We start from the raw sequence: 21,724 nt of genomic DNA, 5'->3' as shown, positions 1-21,724 counted from the left end.
ATTGTTAGTTCCTAAATATAGTTTGTATGTATTTTATACATACATATCTAAATTATATTTTAATTATTAAATTTATTTAGATTTAAAGGTAAATTAACATTTTATTCAACTAAAACAAATTTTTTATACTTATATAATCTAGTGTTTAGTTCCTACATTTAAAAAACGGATTAAAATATTTCTGAGGTTTTGAATATGTTTTTAGTTGACCATCTTTTACCTTTCCTAGACATTTTTGCAAGGGTATAACAACCTCGACGTACCTCAATTAACTTGCACTCGTTTGCACGTGTTGCATTTGCTACGAAAGCAAGTTATTGGCAGGGTTTCCTAGTTGACAACGCTAACGCCTTTCACCTGATGGACTGATGAACATGCTCCGCCGTCCAAATTGGACAAGCAGTCAAATTAAAAACCAATCAAATCGATGGGAAGTCAATGATGCCGCAGAAGATGCCCGTAGACGGGGCCAAAAGCCGATGCGTCAGTAGTCCACAGCGCCAATGATGGGCACAAATCTGGCTATTTTCGAAGCGACTTAGCATAAATTTGCATAAGCAGTGAAGCCCGATACGTAACTGTAAAGATAATGAAACGAGCGCTTGAAAAATAACATCAAAAGGCCTTCTAGAAGATCGAAAAAAGAGAGAAAAGAGATGAGTCGGAGATTTCCATTTCATGCATTCTACTCGTTAAAGCCATTTGCATCTGGGCTGGGCGAGAAATGAAATATGTGCCATACCAGATCGGCAATGCGATTAAGATATCAACTTTGGTCTTCCCCACCGAAGAGTGCCGCTCCACAAAGATAAGAGGTGAGTTGAAAGCGCTTCGAGTATTGGGAGTGTTGAGGGATGAGACATGGAGAAATTGACACGAAGCTACAAAAAAAAGTTGTAAATACTGGGATGATGCATGGTCCCTGCCCGGGCGCCATAAAGCTAAAGAGAACGTATATTTGCGTATCTTTGGAAAAAAAAGTATTCCGATTTAAAAATGGTAAAGATAATAAGAAATTCATTTAAAATACTACTAAGTATCTTTTACATAAAATTACATTATGTAATTAACTAAGTGGATCTGTTCAAAAAAGTCTGTTCGAAAAAGTCTTCATATGTTTTTAATATGTAGACCACTTTTCACTGAGAGTCTTCCACTTCTTAAATAAATTCAGGGTGTTAGTCTAAATTTAAACAAGTGTCATAAGGCCTTAGGTCTTAGGTCTTAAACTATTCCCCATTCAATCTATTAAGTCCCAAAACTGGGTGAGTCTCCCGTTCGGCACACTGCCATCGCTAGCTCCATTGAAATGGAAACTGGCCAGGCTAACTGGCAACTGGCTAACTGACCAACTGACTGACTGACTGACAGCCACACATCGTCTTTAGAAATGGCGCATAAAAGACAAGCTGCTGCTGTTCAGCATAGGAGTTGCTTCGCTTTGGTCTGTTTTTTGTTTTGTTTTTTGTTTTGTTTGACGAAATTGACTTTCTCCATTCAATATAATTAATAGTAATATTCCGATGCCCCGGCTACACACACGTCTTTAGAATGGTAACGCGAGCACGGCACCCGGCTGCTTGGAATGTGGGCAGGAAGTGATTTGTTATTGCAGGCGTGCATTAGAGATCGAAAGGCGTTCAAAAATCCATCACTTCACAGCGAGATCCCCTGCACGTGCACGGCATCTCGGTGGGGATTCTGCGGTGGTTTACCATACCATAGGGAATTTGCACCGCACCACGGGGCGTATGGGTAACAAGTGAAAAGCCTGGAATGCCAACCACTCACCCGGGCGTATGAGTGATGCGGCCCGGTATTTACGGCCATTTTTCTATACATAGTTTTTAAAAAAGATCTGCCACGTTTTGTTGTTTATGCAAATTGTCTTCATTCGAGGGCGCTCCACAACTCACTTTCAAAAACACAACGAGACAGAAAGCATATTTAGCTAATATTTTAGGATGGCTTCTGCGGCTTTTACTTTTCTCCTTAGCATTCCGCTGTCTGAAATTAAAAGTAGTTAGCCAGACGCTTCTGTTTTGGGCTGCCTTCTGTCATCTGTTTACATAACGAGGGCTACAAAAAAAAAGAAATAGTTTAACAATGCCAACTAACAAATAAGGCAGTGCGAGCACGCACTATCTGCCATCCGATGTGTGAATGATGTGCCTGGGCAAGAGCAAGTGGCCAAATGGCAACCAGTGGCCATTTCACGTTCATTGACATGGCTAATGGCCAATGGGTAATGGCTGGTGGTTCGGACTGAAAAGTGGTGCAGGGCAGCAACAGAAACCAAACCAAACCGACACGTCTTAGACGTGGTTTCGCCGGCACGCGTTTGTTTTACCTGAGAGGACGGGCCGAATATGTTATTTAATGCATTGGCATGCACAAATTAAGACTCGTTATAATTGGGGGTTATATCACACATAAGCGGCGCTTATCTAATGCCGCACGGCAAACGCAAAGAAAGCGGCGCAATTAGACGAGTTTTTCTAGCCAGTTTTTGTGTCAAATAATAGGCCCAAGATCGAGTGATTTTCATGCGTGTTCCGTTGTCGCCGCATTTGATGTTTTTTCAGCCGCCAATGGATGAAAATACGATGAAACGGGTGCGGACCCTAATGAGATGGATAAATGGGTAGGGAGAAAAATTAAATCCATAATTTAGTACTATCAAAATAATCACCGGTAAATTTTAGTGATCACTTTGCATTTACTTGTTCAATATATTCACTCCTAAAGTCCCGTTTGTCACTCCTAAAAAGTAAGAAGATAATTATATTAAGTTTTCATTAAACCACTTTATTTATTTATAAAAGATATTATTGTTGTATCATATGTTTTCATTTTCTTATTATTTGCCAAACATAAAATTGTACTTAATAGGCAAATTTTTTAACTTTATTTTTTTAATATCAATATTTTATCTTACTTTAATAGAAGTTTAAATATAGTTTAATAAGACACTATAGTTTTAAAATTACTTTCTTTCTTTCATTCTGTTATATTGAAAAATATTATCTATGATAAATACAAGCAACTAAGTTTGTTTTTAATTAATTTAAAATGCTGCTCATAATTCGTTTCAAACTTTAAGTATAGAACTAATTTTTTTGTGTGTCGATCATTACTTTTGTAAGTCATTTCGAGAAATCTAGAGCATCTATGTAGTTCATCTCATTGATTAGATATAGTTCGCCTGTGTGGAGCTGATCACGGGTGGTCAACCTTTACGGAAGAACGTAGCTCTGGGGTCTTAATGGCAGCACACTTTCGCACATTAAAAGCGGCCACGACACCGGATTGCAGATTTTTTATTTGCATATTTAAGGCCAGTTGAAGAGCTCGGCTAACATTTCACTTTTGGAGCACATTTTATGGATTTTCTTTTAGCGCCATAAAAACAAATGAATGGTCGCAAGCTGCTCTCACAAACTAGCCGGCTCCCTTGCAGATCTTTTGCAATTTCGAATTTAAATTTAAGTTCCAGCTTTGGCGGTTTGTTGATACGAACCAAAGCTGACTGTAGGGAAACTCAAAACCAAAGCTTTAAGTTCGAAAATATGCTTTTCGAAAACAGCTGATTGGCAAACATGGTTTTGATTAACGGAAATTACTTTATTTATCTGAGATTATCTAACTTTTGAAAGTGAACAAAATGTGTGGCCCAAAAATTTTTTAATTGTTTGTGTTAAATATTTAATTTCTTTGTAGGAACTTCACTGAAATTTTTTTTTATATGCAAATGTGAATACCTAATGTTAAATTGGCAATTTGTATAACTCTAGAAAAATATCGTTCTTACCATTCAAAACTTCCCGCCCAGATCTAGCTTTTTTCAAAGGCTAGCTTAACAAGAGTTGGCAGCACGAAGAGAGCTTTTCGAAACAGCTGTTCCGCCAAACATGTTTTTATCTACAGAATTATCTTTTCAGCGCTCTCCGAGAGAGCAGAGAGAGCCCATCTCCCATCTTGCATCTCGCTTTTTTACTGACACTTACGCTGAGGCCGTCTCGCTTTTTTACTGACACTTACGTTGGCTTACGTTTTGCCGACACTTACGTTTTTCTTACGTAATCTTGCCTCTTCTGCTTTGCTTAATTTGTTTTTGTTTTTGTTTTGTAAAATTTTGTAAATTAATTTTGTAAAACTAGAAAATATGTACCATTTCCACAATAATACAATAATATACAATAATCGAGCGAATAAGAGCGAAGTCTGGATTTGGCCGACGAAGCACCCGTCGGAAGCCGTGCCAAGCCAGAATTGTACAACTCTACAACTCTAGAAAAATATCGTTTTTACCATTCAAAACTTCCCGCCCAGATATAGCTTTTATCAGAGGCTAGACAAGAGTTGGCAGCACGAAGAGAGCTGGCCCCCAAATCCCCAAACCCCAAATCACTTATTCGCTACGTTTGATTGGGAGTGGTTCGCCATTTTTCGGTCGCCAAATAAATCAGTCCGTGTTCTAACATTCTAAATCCGGCATTTGAAATATTCTGCAAGGTAAGTGGATCACTCGTCGGTTATATAAAACGGTTCTAACGCCTCGGCACCGGCACCACCCACTTTTATCTCATTTCGCTCGGTTAATTACTGCACTTATACGCTGACTTGCAATTTATCTGTGCAAATAAAAAATGGAGGATTTCCAAATCGGTCTCGATATGTAGATTGCAAAAAGTCCGAGCCTGGTTAATGCGAAAAATTTGCGTTGTTTAAGTGTATGCATAACCCCTGGCCCCCTGGCCCCAACCCCAACCCATTTACCAACGAACTTTCCCCACCGGTCTCTGTTTTTGTATGCAATTTATCTGTCTGCCGCTGTGTTTGTTTTTTCTCTGCACCGGTTTGGCTCCTCGAAAGAGATAAAAGAGAGGGGTGCATATGGGGGGACAGAGACAGACACGTATTCATTCTTCCACCTGATTCTCCAGGTGCGTCCAAAGTTTAATCTTGAATTCGTGTCGACAGTTTTAATTAAACCTACACAAATACTATGCATATCTACAAATAGATTGTTCGCGAACATCTCCAGGTAGCCAGAAAAGGGCTCGTATTTCCTAAGGACTTTTGTGATAAGCAAAGAACAACCGTCTTTGGCAACAAGTTTCATTTAAAATTTCATTTTTAAAAACGAAATGTTTTCTAAAATAATTATAAATAATTTTTTCTCAAACTTAATTCAGTTTTATAACCATTTTTATTTTCGTGCTATAACTCTGTTTTTAAGAACTTTCTACTTTTAATGGGGTTTGTTAATTAGGTGGTAAAATTAAAACAGGTGCCAGGTCGTAACATTTTAATTTCTAACTTACAAAGCAAACACTTTTTTCAATTAAAGAATACAAATAAAAGTAAGTATAATTGGAAAATTTTTAACGTGTTCCCCTTTGAAAATATGTTTTGAACAAAAACTGAAGAGATTTTATTTTATGTATTATCATTATATGAAGGGTATAAGGTTTATTGTTTATTCTGTGCAAGACTTTTACAGTACCCATTACAACATTATTATTTTTTTTTTAAATTTATTTGTTTATTTTATTAAAAAATTGTATAGAAAAAATATGAAATTTAGTAAGGTAAATCTTTCAAAATGTTACGTAAAGTCCAAAGGTCAAAGGCTAACATTTTTTGCAATAAAAAATGAATCTTAAATTTAAATATGTCTAAATAATTAAAATTTTCTAGAACTGCACAAGTTTTTGTTATGCAAAAGTTTAACCAAACTACTTATAAGTTAAATTAGGAAATGTGAAAATTCCAGATTGATTAAATCTAGAGTATTTAAGCTACGTCATTGCATGTTTATTTACCAATGCCAAATCTTATCAGAGGGAGTGGAGTTTGATATTGTTTACCGTGTTCGAAGTCTGCCACACGATCATGAAAAACCGCCTGTGAAATTCGCTTGGTGAAAGCATAAATATTGTTTTTTCGGTTGCCAACCTCCTTTTTTCACCCATTTGTGGGCGTGGCCCCCGGCTTATGGCGTGTTTAGCGATCGCGCCACCTCGGCATGTTAATTGGGTTTTGGAAGATATATACAACTGTAGATCCAAAGACCTCTTTACAAAAGCTAGACGCTGACGTTATTTAAATTGAAAAGAAAAACCCCAAAAAAATCACGCAATTGCTATTTTATTATACAAGTGAATTGACTGGGAAGATAAGAAACATAGACATATTAATTTAATCAGAGCGAGCCTCCTCCGCAACAATAAAACACATTGGCGCTCAAATTTGAAAATTATCTAAGCTTTGACATGTCATTACGCATCACAGTTGAGTATCGTTATCGATATCACGAAAGGGCAGCTGATGGAAAATTTAAAGGACAAGAAGATAAGTGTAAAAAGTTCTCAAGTGCCACGCGCTGTTTTGAATAAATATATTTTTAGATTCACTATCTCGTCAGGTCGGCCGTGAACTTAAAATAAAAGTGGTTAGCCCCCAAAAGTGGAAAAGTTTTTGCCCAGCTGATAAAAGCAACAGTTGGTAGTGGGAGAGAGAGCGCGCTGACAAGAAGAAAGAGAGGGGATGCCACCCGCAATGCCAAAGCGATTGGCAAGTCAGCCGGCGATAACGATTACATGTTTACGCGTTCGCCCGAGTGTTGTTGTTTAATTTTGTAACATAATTAATTAAAACTGCGAAGTGCGCCGAGCTGTGAGAGCAGCTTATCAAAGTCCGCGGGCTAAATCTTATCTGTCCGGTTTTAAGTACGTTGTGATTACGCCGATTGCGCAACCATTTGATTGTACGGAGAGTCTCGAAACGAAACTGCAGTGAATAACGGCACTACAGTTATCAGTTACAGTTAGGACGCCCGTTGACGCCCACAGCTTTTGTCCGGAGTTCTCTCGCTTTCCCGGGGTTCCAGTGTCAGTCGTATTGTTCCAGATTGGTGACAAAACAATTTCGTCTCTCGTTTCCAGTCGGTTCACTCATTCATAATTACCAAGTTGTAAAATGTTCGCCCTGCGCCGCACAGCCGCAATGATGACGTCGGTCCACCGGCAGACGCAGCTCACCCAAGCCGTTTTCCGGGCCAATTTCGCCATCAGCGCCGCGGTAGGTTTTCTTTGCATCCTTCTCTGTTGCCCTAAATCTCTGCTTTCCTTTCCAAATTTTGGAGTAGGGTGGGTCGATGTTTTGGAAAAAGTATTAGCTGTGTTTTAAGTCTTCACTGTTTTAATGGGACTAACTTGTTAAAAAAATTTAATTTTTGAATTTTATGATCTTCAAAAAATGTCCCATAATGGTGTTTTTCCACAACATTTTAAAGATTACTCTCATATGAAATGTTTGATACACCGGACTTATCATCATCAACCATAATGGTAATATACAATTATTTTAGTTATAAAACTGAGATCATGAGGTCCAAACTAGAAAGTTACTATACTTAAGTATGACTAAATATTCAGCTATATTTATTATTAATTAGGAAGAGATTAGAGAATACCCATAAAAATCGATGCTCTCTGTTTTCAATCAATCAATCGACCCACCCTATCCCAGCCGGAACAAAGTTCACTTTGCTTTGACCGCCTGCCACTTTCTCATCGTCATAAGAACAAGTTTCGCCTGTATCACCTGTGTCTAGGAGCCCAGTACCCACAAGATATCCATGGATAATGAAAGGATTGCCGCCGTGAGTGAGGTGAATGCCCCTACACGCCAGCTTTCAGACACAAATCCATTTTTCACCCATGTACATGCATAGCTAATAAGATTACCACCCTGCCCTTCAAGCACTCATTTGTAGTATGCTCCTCCGAACAGATGGCCCAGAAGATCCCAGCCGGACCCGTAGTGGATGTCCTCGGCGACGAGATGACCCGCATCATCTGGGACTCGATCAAGAACAAGCTGATCCTGCCCTTCCTGGACATCGAGCTGCACACCTACGATCTGGGCATTGAGTACCGTGACCAGACCGAAGACCAGGTAACCATTGACTGCGCCGAGGCCATTAAGAAGTACAACGTGGGCATCAAGTGCGCCACCATTACGCCCGACGAGAAGCGCGTGGAGGAGTTCAAGCTGAAGAAGATGTGGAAGTCGCCCAACGGCACCATCCGTAACATTCTGGGAGGCACCGTCTTCCGTGAGGCCATCATCTGCAAGAATGTTCCCCGCTTGGTCACCGGCTGGCAGAAGCCCATCGTGATCGGTCGCCACGCCCACGCCGATCAATACAAGGCCGTGGACTACGTGGTTCCCGGTCCCGGCAAGCTGCACCTCACCTGGAAGGGCGCTGACGGTCAGGTGATCGACGAGGTCATCAATGACTTCAAGGGACCCGGTGTTGCCCTGGGAATGTTCAACACAGACGACTCCATCGTGGACTTTGCTCACGCTTCGTTTAAGTTCGCTCTGGACCGCAAGTTGCCGCTGTACATGAGCACCAAGAACACCATTCTGAAGAAGTACGATGGTCGCTTCAAGGACATCTTCGAGGAGCTGTACAACAAGCAGTACAAGAAGGAGTACGAGGCGGCGGGCATCTGGTATGAGCACCGCCTCATCGACGACATGGTGGCCTATGCCATGAAGTCCGAGGGTGGCTTCGTGTGGGCCTGCAAGAACTATGACGGTGATGTGCAGTCGGACTCCGTTGCCCAGGGCTACGGATCTCTGGGTCTGATGACCTCCGTGCTGCTGTGCCCCGACGGCAAGACCGTGGAGGCGGAGGCCGCTCACGGAACGGTGACTCGTCACTTCCGCTTCTACCAGCAGGGCAAGGAGACCTCCACCAACCCCATTGCTTCGATCTTCGCCTGGACCCGTGGTCTGCTGCACCGCGCCAAGCTGGACGACAACGAGCCGCTGAAGCAGTTCGCCGAGACCCTGGAGCAGGTGTGCATCGACACCATCGAGGGTGGTGCCATGACCAAGGATCTGGCCATCTGCATCAAGGGCAGCATTAGCGCCGTGGAGCGCAAGGACTACCAGGAGACATTCGAGTTCATGGACACGCTGGCCAAGAACCTGGAGGCCGCTCTGGCCAAGAACGCCGCCGCTGCCAAGTGACTACCCGGCGCACAGTCGCAGGCCTCGCATCTCTAGGGAACCACTCAGCGAAGCCCCGTCCTCGTCACCATATTCACTACACTTCCATTCGTTTATGTAGATGTGCATGTCCTAGGCTAACTATCCGTGTCCTCGATGCATGTTCCACACTGTTTCATTGTCTCTGCGAGACGCAAAAAACCCTGATTTCCCCTTAACGTCTAACGGAAAAGAAATTTCAAATAAATGTATTTTTATACTGGACTCGAGAGGTCTTTAACCCAGTCGAGGGTGGGCTCGTTACGAGGCCCCCGGTCCACTTGTGCGGCTTCTTGTGGGTCCGGGTTTATTGGATTTGCCAGCGATGTGGCCACAGTCGTGTTTCAACACTTGGCGGCACCACACCGAGAACATTCAAGCGGAAGGGGATCAGGATCCTGTGAGGAGGGAGAATCTATCGATGCTAGCCGCAGTACTGGGCTATGGCTACCTGGTGGCCTATGTGATCTGCCTGATTTGCTGGCCAGGAGAGGCGTATCCGGCCAGCAATAGCTACCGGGACCTGGATATTTGCAATCACTGGGACGGACGGCGGCACTTCCTCGAGCTGGGCAGTCCAGCCGGAGAGTTACATGCCCGCAATGTTACGACCACAGCCTATCGGGTGAGTTTTTCCGCCACCGGATCTCGCAAGGATTGGGTCAGAAACAATCAATTATGAAACAGAGCTCACCGCTGGGCTTCAAGAACGATGCAGTGGCGGGGGATGTTTGGTATCAGTGCAGTCTGGAGCTGGTGACCTGTGCCGAATGCGTCATCCGGGTGGCCTTCACCTACGCAAATTTCTCCAAGAGCTGTGGCAACACGGGTGGCAAGTCCAGCATGTGTCCCTGTGAGCACATCCAGTTCTCGGAGCCGCCCTACGACTCCACCATTTCAGGTCAGGAGTTTTGTGGGGATGGCAAGGTATTCCGGAGCAAAACCAGAACACTGCAGTTAAAGTTCTTCTACAGGGTCAACAGCGCCCACGTATTTTCGCTGCAATACTTCTCAGAACGTAAGACAAAGAACTACTAAGCTTAATTTCAATGCAGTTCTATCTAGATTTTCCCCGGAATAGGCAACGTCCGAATAGTCAGTGGTTCCCCCAAGCAGTCCATTGTGGGAAATGGGAGTACAAAGTACCACCCCCAGGTGATCTCTACGCCGTACTTCCCCATGCCCTATCCACGCGACTACGGAATCGAGCACATCCTCACCTGCGAGGCGGACAACTGCCAAGTGCGCTTGGACTTCACCGACTTCCAACTGGGTCTGGCCTCCACTTTGGAGATCTTCGACTCCAATGGCCAGATGTTGGACTCCTATACGGGTGAGCACTTCCGTCCGCCCATCACGGTGAGCAGCGGCAAGTCGCTACTCCTGCAGTTTCGTGGAAATTCAGCCACTGGAGTGGGTTTTCGAGCCGAAGTCAGCTTTGTGTCGTCCAAGCAGCTGAAGGACGAACGACTGGTGCCCTATACAGGTGAGAGTGATTGATTTAGAACACTGAAAATAATACAGAAATTATAAACTGGAGGAGTAAGACAAAGAAAAACTAAAAAAATAAGTTTAACAGAATAATAATATAATTACTGTACATTGAAAAGGTTTATATACAACTTAAATTTTTTTTTAATTTTTAACACAACTGGTGTTTAGTGAAACATACGCTATAGAACTTTGAATTCTAAAGGTTAAAAACGTAAAAAGGCTTTGAAAAGAAGATACACAATTGGTACTAACATTGTTTTTTTTTATGTAGGAATAGGGACCTCTGAATAACTGCCGGATAAGCCGGACACTTGAAGGTCTGCAGGCAATTGTCATATTGATTTTGGCAGTGGGTGGTGGGCTCTTGACGAATATCAATGTCATTGCAGGGCGTTGAAGTGGAAACTAGGTGACACTCTGGATCTGGTTAGTTCTGGTTCGGTAAGACAATCGATTTCTTGGATCATTGCTTAAAGGGTGGTGGCGCCACTGCTCATATATAAGCTTCAAAGGGGTTGGATTGGTTATGCATTGTTGAGGCATGTTGGTCCGGATATAACAATTCATTTAGGAAACCATGGTGCAATACCACAGAAATAAATAGCTATAGGCTGCATAATACCAGGAAAATAAAAATGGCTTAAGCAAAATAAATTTAATGATCTTAACTAGCATTTGGGTAATACGTATTATTAGTATTATGACTAATCATTTCCCGATTTTAATCCATATAGATTGTGGCGGCATGGTCACCGGACCCGGTGGCGCCATCACCATGATGAACATGATCGAAAATGCCACAGACGTACGGCTCTTTGACTGCATCTGGATTATCAAGCCCGGCAACAATTACATGATGATGAAGACCCACATCTCACTGCGGGTGGATGACTTCTACGGAATGGCCGCCCGTTCGGAGCTGACCATCCGGCAGGGCACTACCTCAGATGCCGTGGAGATCGAAAACGTGATGTGGCCGAACAACGGACTAAGCAAGGAGAGCCATGTGGCTCCCATCCTCAATGGCTATTACATTCGACTGCGGGGGGTATTCGGGATGTCCTCAAAGCTGGCCATCGTTTACAGCGTCTTCAACTATTTGAGTGAGTACAATTAAAAATTGGGAAGGTCCTAGTCCAGAAATACTGCGTTTCATTTTGAGAAATAGTCTTCTCAATTATTCAAGGAGAAACGTTCTTGAAATCAGGACGCAATTACTCTTAAGTTGGGTTTTCGAGATTTTTTTTGTAGTGTGCATTTATTAGTCTTACATACCTTTGGTCTAGATTGCTACATTGGCTCGGAGTTTCTGTGTGGGAACAACCACTGCATCTCAATTCGACTCCACTGCGATGGCTTCGATCATTGTGGGGATGGCAGCGATGAGCCGGATTCCTGCGAGGAGGATTGGGCCCACCTGCACCACGATCGCCGCTGGTACTCCCACAAGCCCAACTACTACTTCCCCAAAATAGACCAGTATCCGGATCTCAAGACGGCCACGGGAATCTTCATCATCAGCACGCTGGGTATATTCGGAGTCCTTTCCGGCTGGATGGTAATCCTGTACAGGATGGGGGTGAGAGCACGCCACCAGCGAGAGCTGCAGAGTCACCTGCAGACGATCAGTGAGCTGCTGGATCGCCAGGACGAGGACCGCACGCCAGACGAACCACCAAGCTATGAAGCGCCACCTGACTACGAGGAGGTAATCAAGGTTGGCATGCAGCAGGAGCTGCGGGAGCCACGTCGCCAGCGACGCGCCCGTCGTGGTCCGCCTAGGGATCGGAGCTGCAGTCGTGCCGCCAGCAATTGCACCATGCAATCGGTACTCCCACTTCATCGCAGCTGCAGCCTGGAGAGGGATCAGGAGCAGCCCAGTACCTCGGCAGCGGCCATGACCCACGCGGTGGCTGCAACGGACACCACGGAAGATGCTGAGCAGGTCCAGACGATGGCCCAGCGGATGCTCCTCGCCACCGCTATTTGTGGTAGGTTGTCGGGTTCCCCACACCCCATTCCCAATCCCGCCCTGCAGTCGCTAACTTACCCACAGAGTCCCACTTGCAGGCACTGCAGTCACGTCTCTCCCGGCAGCAAAGGAGCCTGCGATCCGGCTCAAGTCCGTGGGGATTTCAGCGGGCCCGCCACCGCTATCCGCTGGGGGTGAACTACCCACAGCCGGTGGGCCAGCCACGACGCCCGGTAGCACGGCAGATGAGTGCACCCAGGGAGGCGACTCACTCAGCATTTCACTCACTCTAGGCCTGCCCTCCACAACGACCGAGAGCACGGCGACCTCCGACCAGAACCAGTACCAGAATCAGGGTCTGGAGCAGACCAGTAGCAACTGCACGGAGCACACGTACCTGAAGAGATCTTGGCTGGTGGTGCAACAGGTTCCACCTGGAAGGGGTTACAGGGTCCGGAGGCTGCGGCACACCTTCTCCTCCCCCGAAGCCTTCACTTCTGATGAGCTGCAGGTGCCGTACCCGGATTTCCTCAGCTACGGCACCAATCTTCCGCATGAACGGAGTAGCAGTAACTTTGGCTCCGAATTGTCGAGGGATCCATCTAGTTATAGTGTGGGAAAGCGAGCTCGCTTGACCGCCGAGGACGCAAGTGAATCGGAAACCATTACCAGGGAGCTGGAGCACTCCAACCAGACCCTTCAGTCCCATGTGATAGCGGAGACCCCTCCGAATCACAGTGAGAGTGATAGCGAGGGGGAGCAAAAGGTTTCCTGCTTTGGTGCCGTGGCCCAGCGACCCAAGAGGCGACATCGCAGTCATGTGAGGAGCCGATCCTTTAGCAATGCAGGCGGTGGCAGTGCCGGAAGGAGGCGTCATATCCAGCGCAGCTCGTCGGCTGACCTTCTGATGAACTATGCCACAATGGCGGTCTCAACGCCACAAAAAAGATCCGAGGGTATGCAGCGATTGTTCTTCATCTAAGCGGGGACTTTAGATTGGGGTGCGAGTAAGCGGAACGATAGTATTAAAGCCTGGTGTGATTCTGGTCGGGATCTAGTCACCCTTAAATAAACCTGTTCCTTACTCGAAAGTTATTAACTTGTTGGAATTGAAATTGTTTAAAAGTAATGTTTCAAGATTTCTTAAGTTTTCCAACTCCATCAAGTTAATCTGGATTGGGAATAGGTTTCTACGTTTGTATTCTATATTATATATACCACAGCGTAAAATAAATATTTATTTAGCTTTTAATTGGTTACTTTATTCATTTATAGCGTTATACGTGTAGCAATAGTCAGTGCAGGTCAAACTGTGCCCCAGATCAGGGCATAAAACAACAACAAAGCTCCCCCGCCCAAGTCCTCTGAGATTCACACCCATCCACCAACTGATCAAGGGCACATCTTGACAAACACTGACTTTCGGGTGCCTCAAAGGTGCAAAATAATAAAAATCTATTTCTCGCGTATATATGGAAATCAAAATGCACATTTGTATATGTATATATAGACGAATATGATAAATAATACCAAGGCGTAGTCAATGCCGTAGGTCTGCCTGCTATCCAGATCCACCTACGTTGTATCTGTGTGTTTTCCGGACTGCGGATCCTACTGTTGCAACTGCTGTTTGAGATTCTCGGCGAGGGATTTGCCCGTGTCCAGGGGCACCACTATATTGCGCAGACTGTCGATGCTGTTTCGTAGCTTGGTGGCCTGGAATTTGCTGGGCAACTTGGGTGACCCTCCCACCGAGGCAAATGCAAAGGTCTTGTACTCCTGGGCAGCCATCCAGACGGATCAACAAAATTGGATTTAGTATACTATACTATATATAGGTAACGGGGTTTTATTTGCAACGCAAAATATCAATAAAATCATAAGCATGGGAGCTAACAGAAACAGCTAAAGGTTCAATGCCTGCGAAGAGTCGACTAAATAAAGATTCTTCATATGTGTATGTCATGGTGTGTGAGGGCTAGCGAGTGTTTAAATTATACAATGATAAGTAATGGTTGGGTACTCCCAGAGAGCTTAAAGAATTTCGACAACATTCTTGGAGCTCAGCTCTCGGGCTGGTTACCCACATCTTAATTATAGAAATCATACATACACAAACTTAATATACTGAACTGAAAAAATATCAGATAGTTGGCCGGATCACTGGTCCCTAAGTTACCTGGTTGCCGCTGGGGGAGCTGGCCTCGCTGAGGGTCGTGGGCGCCTGGCCCATGTAGGACTGGAATGTGGGGGTCGGTCCGCCACTGCCATTATCCCGTTGGCCACCGCGCGTGGTTACTTTCTCCTGCAGCGAGTTGAAGGTCTTCGATAGCCAAGGCTGCCAGCTATTGCGGTTCGTCTGCAGTTCACTGAGCGTATTGCTTAACTGATGGTTAAGGTCCTGGTTCTTGCATTCCGCCTCCACCTGAGCAAGTTTTGCCTGGGCCAACTCCAACTCCAGTTCACGGATGCGCTGCGAGGCGGCGTTGAGCGGATCAAGCGGACCCAGTGGGTGCTCATTGGCATTCCGCATGGCATCTGTTTGCCGCCTAGTGTTGCCGCCATCTGACTTGGCGTTGTCATTGCTGGCGTCGATCTGTTGCTGGCAATCCTGGCAGTTGGAAACCATGTGCTGAAAGTAAAGGGGGGAATGAATACTCTAAAGTGAGGAATGTCTTTTCTTGAGCACCTACCATCACTTTGCCCAGAGTCTCGCTGAGCGTGTTCATGTCCTGTTCCTGGCGCTGAATGATTTGTTTGTATTCCTGAATAATGCCTGTGTGCTTTTTCTCCTTCTCCACAGCTCGCTCCTTGGCGGAGATAAGCTGTTTATTGAGCGCATCAATGTCGGCCTGCATCTTGCGCCTCTCCTCGCCAAAGCGGTTCTCATAGATCTGCGCCTCCTTCTCCAGACGCTCCTTGTGTTGTTTTTTCAGCAGGAACTCCTCCTCGTACTGCTTCAGCTTTTTAATCTTTCGCTCGCAGGCCTGTTTCATCACCTTGCGTGCCTGGCTGGAGCTGCGGCACTTCTTTGGCAACGTTACGCGGAAATACTTGAGAATGCCCTCAAAATCAAGCTGTCGCAAATCCGATTCGCAGATTGACAGCAGGGTGACGGCCACCTGGAAGAGCACAGGTAGTCCGTCCAGCAAGAAAACATCCAGTACGTGGAACACGAAGCACAGCGGGAATCGGGCTGTATACAAGGTTAGGAACCACTGGGAGGCGTACATGTGCGTCTCAATACCGCAGGCTGTGAAGTGCTCGTGCAGCTTGGGCAGCTGGTCCTTGATCAAACGCTCCAGTTGGTAGAGACGCAAGTAAAGGACTTCGAAGCCCGCCTTGTAGAGATCGCGCAGCCCGTAGTCATACATTAGGGCCACCAGGACACAGAACGCATCCTCCTCGGGCATCTGGAAAAAGGGTTTTTAAGATGTTAATATACTTTGTATATAGCCATATACTTTCTTAATCACTCACATGAAGCAGCAGACTGGCCGCAATAAAACTTAGACCCTGGCAATAGCCGACCTCACTGTCATGAACCGCATACGCCTTGGACACCTTGAAAAGAGCGTCCTGACCAGAGCCACCTGTCTCTTTGAAGCATTTGTGCGCCGGGAAAGTGCGATGGATGTCCCTTTGGATAACGGTCTCACATTTGGTTTCCTGCAAGCAAATATTTCATTAAATTTGTTCGATAAGGAACAGCTAACCACTTACTTTGGTGATTAGGATCTTGTACATGTCATTCATCTCCAACTTGCCCTCAACATTGGCCAGTTTCTGCCAGATCTTTTCACGCAGCGCCTCCGGAACTCCAAGGCGAACCAAGGGCGCCAAGTTCTTCGGCCTCTTCTCGCCGTCCCACTCCCGCAGGATGGGATCCCACTCGTCCAGTGTGTCCTGCGAGCAATCCTTGGACACTTCACCAGTGCCACTAAGCAGCGGCTCATCCCCATCGCTGCTGTAATCCGAGGGGCAATCATCCTCAATTGAGGCAATGGACGAACTGCGCACAATGCGCGATAGATTATTCATGCCCATCTTGAGCAGCGAGGAGCTCTGCTGGTTGCCCGGCTGCTCCGTGATCTCCTCCGAAGGGTCAATACTGTTCACTTTCCAGTTGGACTCGTCGGTGCGCTTGAGGTGCAAATAGAAGCGCAACGTCATCGGCCGCTTCGACATGAAATGGTCCATAATACGCATTTCACTGGCCGACTGAATGGTCACTGGGGTCTCGATGACGAACCTAACCGGTTCCTGGATGCGCCGCATCACAATGTCTACGGCCACGGTGAGATTGGTCTTGGACGACTCAAGATTCAACTGCTCAAAGGCCTTCTCCTGAGCTTTCCACTCGGCACGGATGGTATAGGGCCAGGCGGAGTTTGGCTGCGCGTTGCTGTCGGATTCGGTAGCTACTACTGCTCCACCTGGGGGAACGTAGCCCATGCTGTGCATGTCAATCAGATGCATGTCCTTTTGGACCACCAGTTTTCCCGGGGCCACTAGGACGCCAAAACATCGTTCGATATGCAATGGTTGAAGAATATTCGAAGGAGTCTGTTTGACTGTGATGCACACTTCCTTATCTGTGTTCGCCCTAAGCTTAAAGCATCCCCTATCCCGCGGAACTGCAGCATATGAGTTTTTTGCCACCCTCTCGCGGATCTCCAATGACACTATGAACTCATACCCGGCCGTATTCAAAGGGTTTCCGCTCAAATCCGAGGTCACCGAATTGGCCATCTCGACGGCCGAATTGAGGCTGCAACTCATGCTGGGCGGATAGGTCTGGAATGCCTTCTGAAAGCAGGCTGCGATGGATTGAAAACAAACCACTGGATGAAATCACTCTTAGGCTAAGTTTATAAACTGACTCACCGCTGACTTGATTGACCGCCTCGGGAATATGGCACCGAAATACATGGCACTGGAACAATGCGTCGCCATGCAGCCAAGTGAATGCAAAGCAGCCGTTCTCCACGGTGTCCACTGGACCTCGATAGTATAAGATTATGCTGGATATCTCATAGGTGGCAATAACCGTATTGCTTTCCGCATCGTGGAGGCTGTAATAGGAGCATTCTGGGCGTTCAGTGAGTCACTTGTGGGGCAGTGAAAACTTTACTCACACCACCAGGCCATCGGAGCAGTTGGGAATGCTGACGGTGATCTTCAGACCCACCGATTTGGATCCACTATTAAGTTCACCCATGATGCGATAGACCTCCGTCTCCGATTTTGGGGCATTGATGTTGGCAGCGCCCAGGTAGGTGACTCCGGAGAATATGGTGCAGCCCTGATCGATCTCTGAAACTGGGACAGAGAGGAATCTTTGTTAATTGAAAGGTCAAACTGGTTGTTAAGGCAACCTATTTTATTTCGTTAAGTTTTCAGTGATAGATGTGTAAAATTTTAAAGTGAACTAGGAGCTTTTGAGTTTATTGCTCTTAATAGATACAAAACTTTGTAAGTATTTGAATTTTCTAATGTAAACTGAACTTTGTGACCTACTTACCCTCCTCGTCGGTGGTATCACCCTTCTCCGGCTTCATGGCATCCTGCTTCTCCTCCACGCAGGCGGGACTGGCGTCTATGCAGTCGTAGAACACCGAGTGGCCCACTCTGTTCGAGCTGGAGGCATCGTCCAGGGTCTCCTCGCTCTTGGGCGAGAACAGGGTGCAGGGGAAACGCATCTCGGGATCGGCAGGTCTCCTGCCGGAGCCCGTAAGCGGCAGCGTTAGGGACTTTTGCTGGTGACTCGGGAGACGTTGCGCTATCTTCTCCCCAGCGGCAGCTGCAAATATGTTAATTGTCAATTACGCGGCGAGCAATAACAAGTAACGAATTATGCGGAATTTTGTTAAAGGAAAGTATTATTCGGTTTGTTTGTCGATTGTTTCCATGACAGCGTAGCACTGCGGCTCTGCGCCGATAAGATTGCAGCTGGTTGGGCTTACATAGCAATCGCTGGGTGTTCCAATTTGGGAGCGACTGCGACGATGTGTGCACAGCTGGCGTTGGGCAGCGACTGAGTTTGGTTGAGGGAACCAGGGGCAACCCAATCCACCCTCTCAGTTGTAGTTCTCTACTCACCTACGCCGCGTTCCAACTCCAGATCCCTCAGGGCGTCCGTCATCTCGTGCTGCATGTCGCTCAGGTTGCGATTGTGGGCCATGTCCAGTGTGGGTGACCGATCTCCTCCAGCTTCCGGGGAGGACAAGGCCAGGGCACTCAGAGAAGTGGGTGGTTTGCCCGCCACCTCCGGCTTGATCCTCTCCTGGTTGACCACCACCTGCTTCACCTGCTCCATGGGACTGGCCACATTGCTGTCCGTGACTATTTCGTACTCCCCGCTGGTCGTTATCGAGGATTCCGAGGACTTGGTGCTCAGATTATCATCCATTCCGAACGCTCAAGGTTGGCTCAGATCCGGGGACTCTAAATTGGTTTCGTTCTTTGTTGTGTGCGAGTGGTGCGTTCTAATTTTCTTTTATCATAAGCCCTATGAATTGCGCATTTTCAGGGCAGGTAAACAAATCAATTTCCACTCCAAGGCCGCGCACTCGCTTTTTATAGATTTCGGTTTTAATTTGTCCAATTTTTCAACGGAGTCGCATTGTTTGGCTTGGTTCCGCCGTAAATCGATGACGAATCGGTACGGTTTTGTTGGGTTTTTGGGGGCGTACACACACGCGCATGTATGTCACACGGCGCCCACTTCGCGGGGGGGTGGGCGTGTTTAGGGTTGGTGGGCGGTGGGGTCGGCGGGGTCAACAGTTTGCTGCAGTCGCCTTTGCTTTCGGATTCCTATAGATTTTTCGTTAACTAAGGTATCCGTAGGTGTTTTCTGCCCACACTGTGATTTCTATTTTATGGCCAACACTCTTCGGAACTGTATCTCATCGCTTTGACCCAGTTTTGTTGTGTTTTTCGTGGGGCTTTCAGCAATTTTCTTGCAACTTTCCCACTGTTTTGTTTACATATTTTTCAGCTAGTGCTGGTCGATAGGCAGCTATGGATATCGATAGAGAACAGCTGTCTCGCGTTGTACAATACTACTTGTTACGAGTGTTGAGTAACTTACTGTTCCAAGGAGATTGAATATTTTCAAAATATGGGGGTTTCTAAATAAAGGAAATATATTTAATTTATTTCATTAAAAAATGTTAGAGTAACATTGTCCTTAATTGTCAAGTTCATTTTTTGGGTACCATTTCGATGCCTGATCAATTAAACAATTTTCATGGACTTGTAAAACATTCTACTGTGGATAGAAAATAAATTAATAACAAATAAATATTAAAAAATATTTGTCCAAGAACAGTTTTGAACTCGTTGCCCTTGCTTATCGAAATTGTGACATCTCCAACGCTGTGCCAGTGTTGGATAATCAAATACGCTGCCCTACAACACTACCGCGCGTGCTGGAAAAAAACGTGCGCGTTCGTTCGTCGCATTTTTGTGTAATAATTCCTGAATTCCGGGTACTCCCGCCTCCGAATCCGACTCCCCAAAGATGTGGCCGCGATTTGGCATCAAGATTGGCAACAGCACGCTGTGCATCGCCCACGTGCGCGCGGACGGCAAGGCGGAGGTGATCGCCAACAAGCAGGGCGACCGAGTGTCCCAGGCATGCCTTCTCTGGGACGGCGTCTCGGAAATCGAATGCGGGCTCACGGCCAAGCAGAAGATGGCCACGCGTCCGCGCCAGGCGGTGGCCCACAGCTTCCAGCTGCTGCAGCCCAAGGAACAGATCACGGAGGAGAAGCTGGCCAGTGCGCTGCGGGAAATCCCCTGCGACTTTGACAAGGAGGAGCTGGTGTTCCGCATGGAGCACACGGTACCCTCCGAAAAGGAGGACCAAGATGATCGAGTCGTTACCAAGGACCTCAGTGCCTACCAGGTGACGGTGGAGCTGCTGCGCGCCGAACTGGAGCTGGCCCACCAATACCACACGGACGGGGAACAGGCGCCCATTGCCGTCCTCTCCATACCCAGCTACTATCCTGCCCAGGCCTACAAACTGCTAGCGGAAGCAGCCGAAACCGCAGGCTTCCACGTGGCCCAGATTATCGCCGAGCCCACAGCCGCCGTTCTAGGTTACAGCATCGGGGAGGAGCAGGCGGAACAGCGCCGTCATGTGCTGACCATCAAGTGCGGTGGCCTGTACAGCGACTTTGCCTTATATGCCGTGCAAAACGGACTGTTCGTTCAGCTGGCCACTTTCGGACCCTTCCCCATCGGCGGCCGTCAGTTCACCGAGGCCCTGGTGCAGTTCATCTGCGAGGAATTCCGCCGCAAGTACAAGCTGGATCCACACGAGTCGCGTCGCTCGGTGGCCAAAATCCGCACCGCCGCCGCCAACTGCAAACACATCCTGACCACGATGCCCTCCACGCAATTGTATATCGATTCTCTGATGGACGGTGTTGACTTCAATGCCCAGATGTCGCGCGCCCGCTTCGAAAGCCTCATCCAGCCGGTGATCAACAACCTCATCCAGCAGCTGGGCGAGTGTGTTGAGCAGGCCCAAAAGGAGCATCCCAGCCTGAGCAGCATAGATGACATCGTGTTGCTGGGCGCCACCATGCAGATCCCCAAGCTTCAGGCGGCCGTGGGAGCCCGCTTTCCGGATGCCAAGCTGCACAACAGCCATTCGGCGGACGAGGTGGTGGCCATTGGGTGCGCCCGCCAAGCCATCTGCTTGATTGACCCTCTCGAACAGCAGCTGCTCAAGGATGACGACTGTGTGGTTTCCGAGGATGATCTGTACATCTGGCACGGCAATGACGAGGCCAACGCCAAATTGGTTCTGGGCAGAGGGAGTGTTCTGCCCGCCAAGATAAGGATATCACTGCCTCGATCTGAAGAGGGAAAGGGTGACGAAGAGGGCAAGGGAGCCGCTTCATTTAAGCTGCGCACTGGAGAGAGCGAGATATTGGCGCGCCTGCCCGAAAGCACGACGCCGGAGGATGGGCTCTATCAGCTGGAGGTCGAGGTGGACCTGGACGATAAGGACGGCAACGTGGTGCCGCTGGTGCGACTGCGCTGCATGTGAAATCCGGAATTTGACCCGGATCCTGTGCGCTGTCGCCTAGTCTATTTATTGTTGCTAGCCTAATGATTACAAAACAAACACAAAATAAAGATAAATACGAAAGCGGCAAACGAAAACACGAG

At 46.8% G+C, this 21,724-nt stretch overlaps 4 protein-coding genes across 8 annotated transcripts; 3 read left to right on the top strand and 1 right to left on the bottom strand.

Annotated features, from left to right (window-relative positions):
* Positions 1–4,359: 4,359 nt before the first annotated feature.
* Positions 4,360–9,294, top strand: LOC119555054 (isocitrate dehydrogenase [NADP] cytoplasmic). Of its 4 annotated transcripts, none has more exons than XM_037866248.1 (3): positions 6,799–7,086; positions 7,622–7,678; positions 7,771–9,294. In XM_037866248.1, exons 1-3 carry the CDS (start codon positions 6,985–6,987, stop codon positions 9,049–9,051), a joined length of 1,440 nt encoding a protein of 479 aa, XP_037722176.1. In that variant the 5' UTR covers positions 6,799–6,984; the 3' UTR covers positions 9,052–9,294. The 4 variants fall into 4 exon arrangements, with proteins under 4 accessions (XP_037722179.1, XP_037722176.1, XP_037722177.1 ...); XM_037866249.1 differs by having other exon boundaries at positions 6,801–7,086; positions 7,801–9,294; XM_037866251.1 differs by lacking the exons at positions 6,799–7,086; positions 7,622–7,678 and adding an exon at positions 4,360–4,515 and having other exon boundaries at positions 7,801–9,294.
* A 108-nt stretch (positions 9,295–9,402) lies between these two features.
* Positions 9,403–13,626, top strand: LOC119555053. Of its 2 annotated transcripts, none has more exons than XM_037866247.1 (6): positions 9,403–9,694; positions 9,757–10,087; positions 10,151–10,555; positions 11,298–11,666; positions 11,850–12,554; positions 12,620–12,966. In XM_037866247.1, the coding sequence occupies exons 1-6, from the start codon at positions 9,491–9,493 to the stop codon at positions 12,826–12,828; spliced, it is 2,223 nt and encodes a 740-aa protein (XP_037722175.1). In that variant the 5' UTR covers positions 9,403–9,490; the 3' UTR covers positions 12,829–12,966. The 2 variants fall into 2 exon arrangements, with proteins under 2 accessions (XP_037722175.1, XP_037722174.1); XM_037866246.1 differs by having other exon boundaries at positions 9,404–9,694; positions 12,634–13,626.
* Positions 13,627–13,775: 149 nt separating this feature from the next.
* On the bottom strand, positions 13,776–19,541 carry LOC119555052 (rab GTPase-activating protein 1-like). Its single transcript, XM_037866245.1, has 9 exons — positions 18,638–19,541; positions 18,060–18,338; positions 17,674–17,857; positions 17,423–17,610; positions 16,259–17,355; positions 16,016–16,204; positions 15,229–15,948; positions 14,715–15,167; positions 13,776–14,314 (listed from the first exon to the last, which is right to left on the bottom strand). Exons 1-9 carry the CDS (start codon positions 18,945–18,947, stop codon positions 14,147–14,149), a joined length of 3,588 nt encoding a protein of 1,195 aa, XP_037722173.1. The 5' UTR covers positions 18,948–19,541; the 3' UTR covers positions 13,776–14,146.
* A 378-nt stretch (positions 19,542–19,919) lies between these two features.
* On the top strand, positions 19,920–21,718 carry LOC119553062 (heat shock 70 kDa protein 14). Its single transcript, XM_037863188.1, has one exon. It carries the CDS (start codon positions 20,061–20,063, stop codon positions 21,600–21,602), a length of 1,542 nt encoding a protein of 513 aa, XP_037719116.1. The 5' UTR covers positions 19,920–20,060; the 3' UTR covers positions 21,603–21,718.
* The last annotated feature ends 6 nt before the right edge of the window (positions 21,719–21,724 follow it).

The sequence above is a fragment of the Drosophila subpulchrella genome, chromosome 3L (assembly GCF_014743375.2).
Source record: "Drosophila subpulchrella strain 33 F10 #4 breed RU33 chromosome 3L, RU_Dsub_v1.1 Primary Assembly, whole genome shotgun sequence".
NCBI lineage: Eukaryota > Metazoa > Arthropoda > Insecta > Diptera > Drosophilidae > Drosophila > Drosophila subpulchrella.
The sequence above is the reverse complement of the archived record's forward strand: the minus strand, read 5'-3'. Positions and strand labels throughout refer to the sequence as shown.

Excerpts from the sequence above, each read along its gene's own strand:
- LOC119555054 (XM_037866248.1), top strand. The coding sequence starts at position 6,985 with ATGTTCGCCCTGCGCCGCACAGCCGCAATGATGACGTCGGTCCACCGG. Across the intron at positions 7,087-7,621 it reads ATTTCGCCATCAGCGCCGCG|GAGCCCAGTACCCACAAGAT; the intron begins GTAGGTTTTCTT and ends ACCTGTGTCTAG. Across the intron at positions 7,679-7,770 it reads GGATTGCCGCCGTGAGTGAG|CACTCATTTGTAGTATGCTC; the intron begins GTGAATGCCCCT and ends CTGCCCTTCAAG.
- LOC119555053 (XM_037866246.1), top strand. The coding sequence starts at position 9,491 with ATGCTAGCCGCAGTACTGGGCTATGGCTACCTGGTGGCCTATGTGATC. Across the intron at positions 9,695-9,756 it reads TTACGACCACAGCCTATCGG|AGCTCACCGCTGGGCTTCAA; the intron begins GTGAGTTTTTCC and ends ATTATGAAACAG. Across the intron at positions 12,555-12,633 it reads CCTCGCCACCGCTATTTGTG|GCACTGCAGTCACGTCTCTC; the intron begins GTAGGTTGTCGG and ends TCCCACTTGCAG.
- LOC119555052 (XM_037866245.1), bottom strand. The coding sequence starts at position 18,947 with ATGGATGATAATCTGAGCACCAAGTCCTCGGAATCCTCGATAACGACC. Across the intron at positions 16,205-16,258 it reads ACAAGATCCTAATCACCAAA|GAAACCAAATGTGAGACCGT; the intron begins GTAAGTGGTTAG and ends ATTTGCTTGCAG. Across the intron at positions 15,168-15,228 it reads AGACTCTGGGCAAAGTGATG|CACATGGTTTCCAACTGCCA; the intron begins GTAGGTGCTCAA and ends CTTTACTTTCAG.
- LOC119553062 (XM_037863188.1), top strand. The coding sequence starts at position 20,061 with ATGTGGCCGCGATTTGGCATCAAGATTGGCAACAGCACGCTGTGCATC.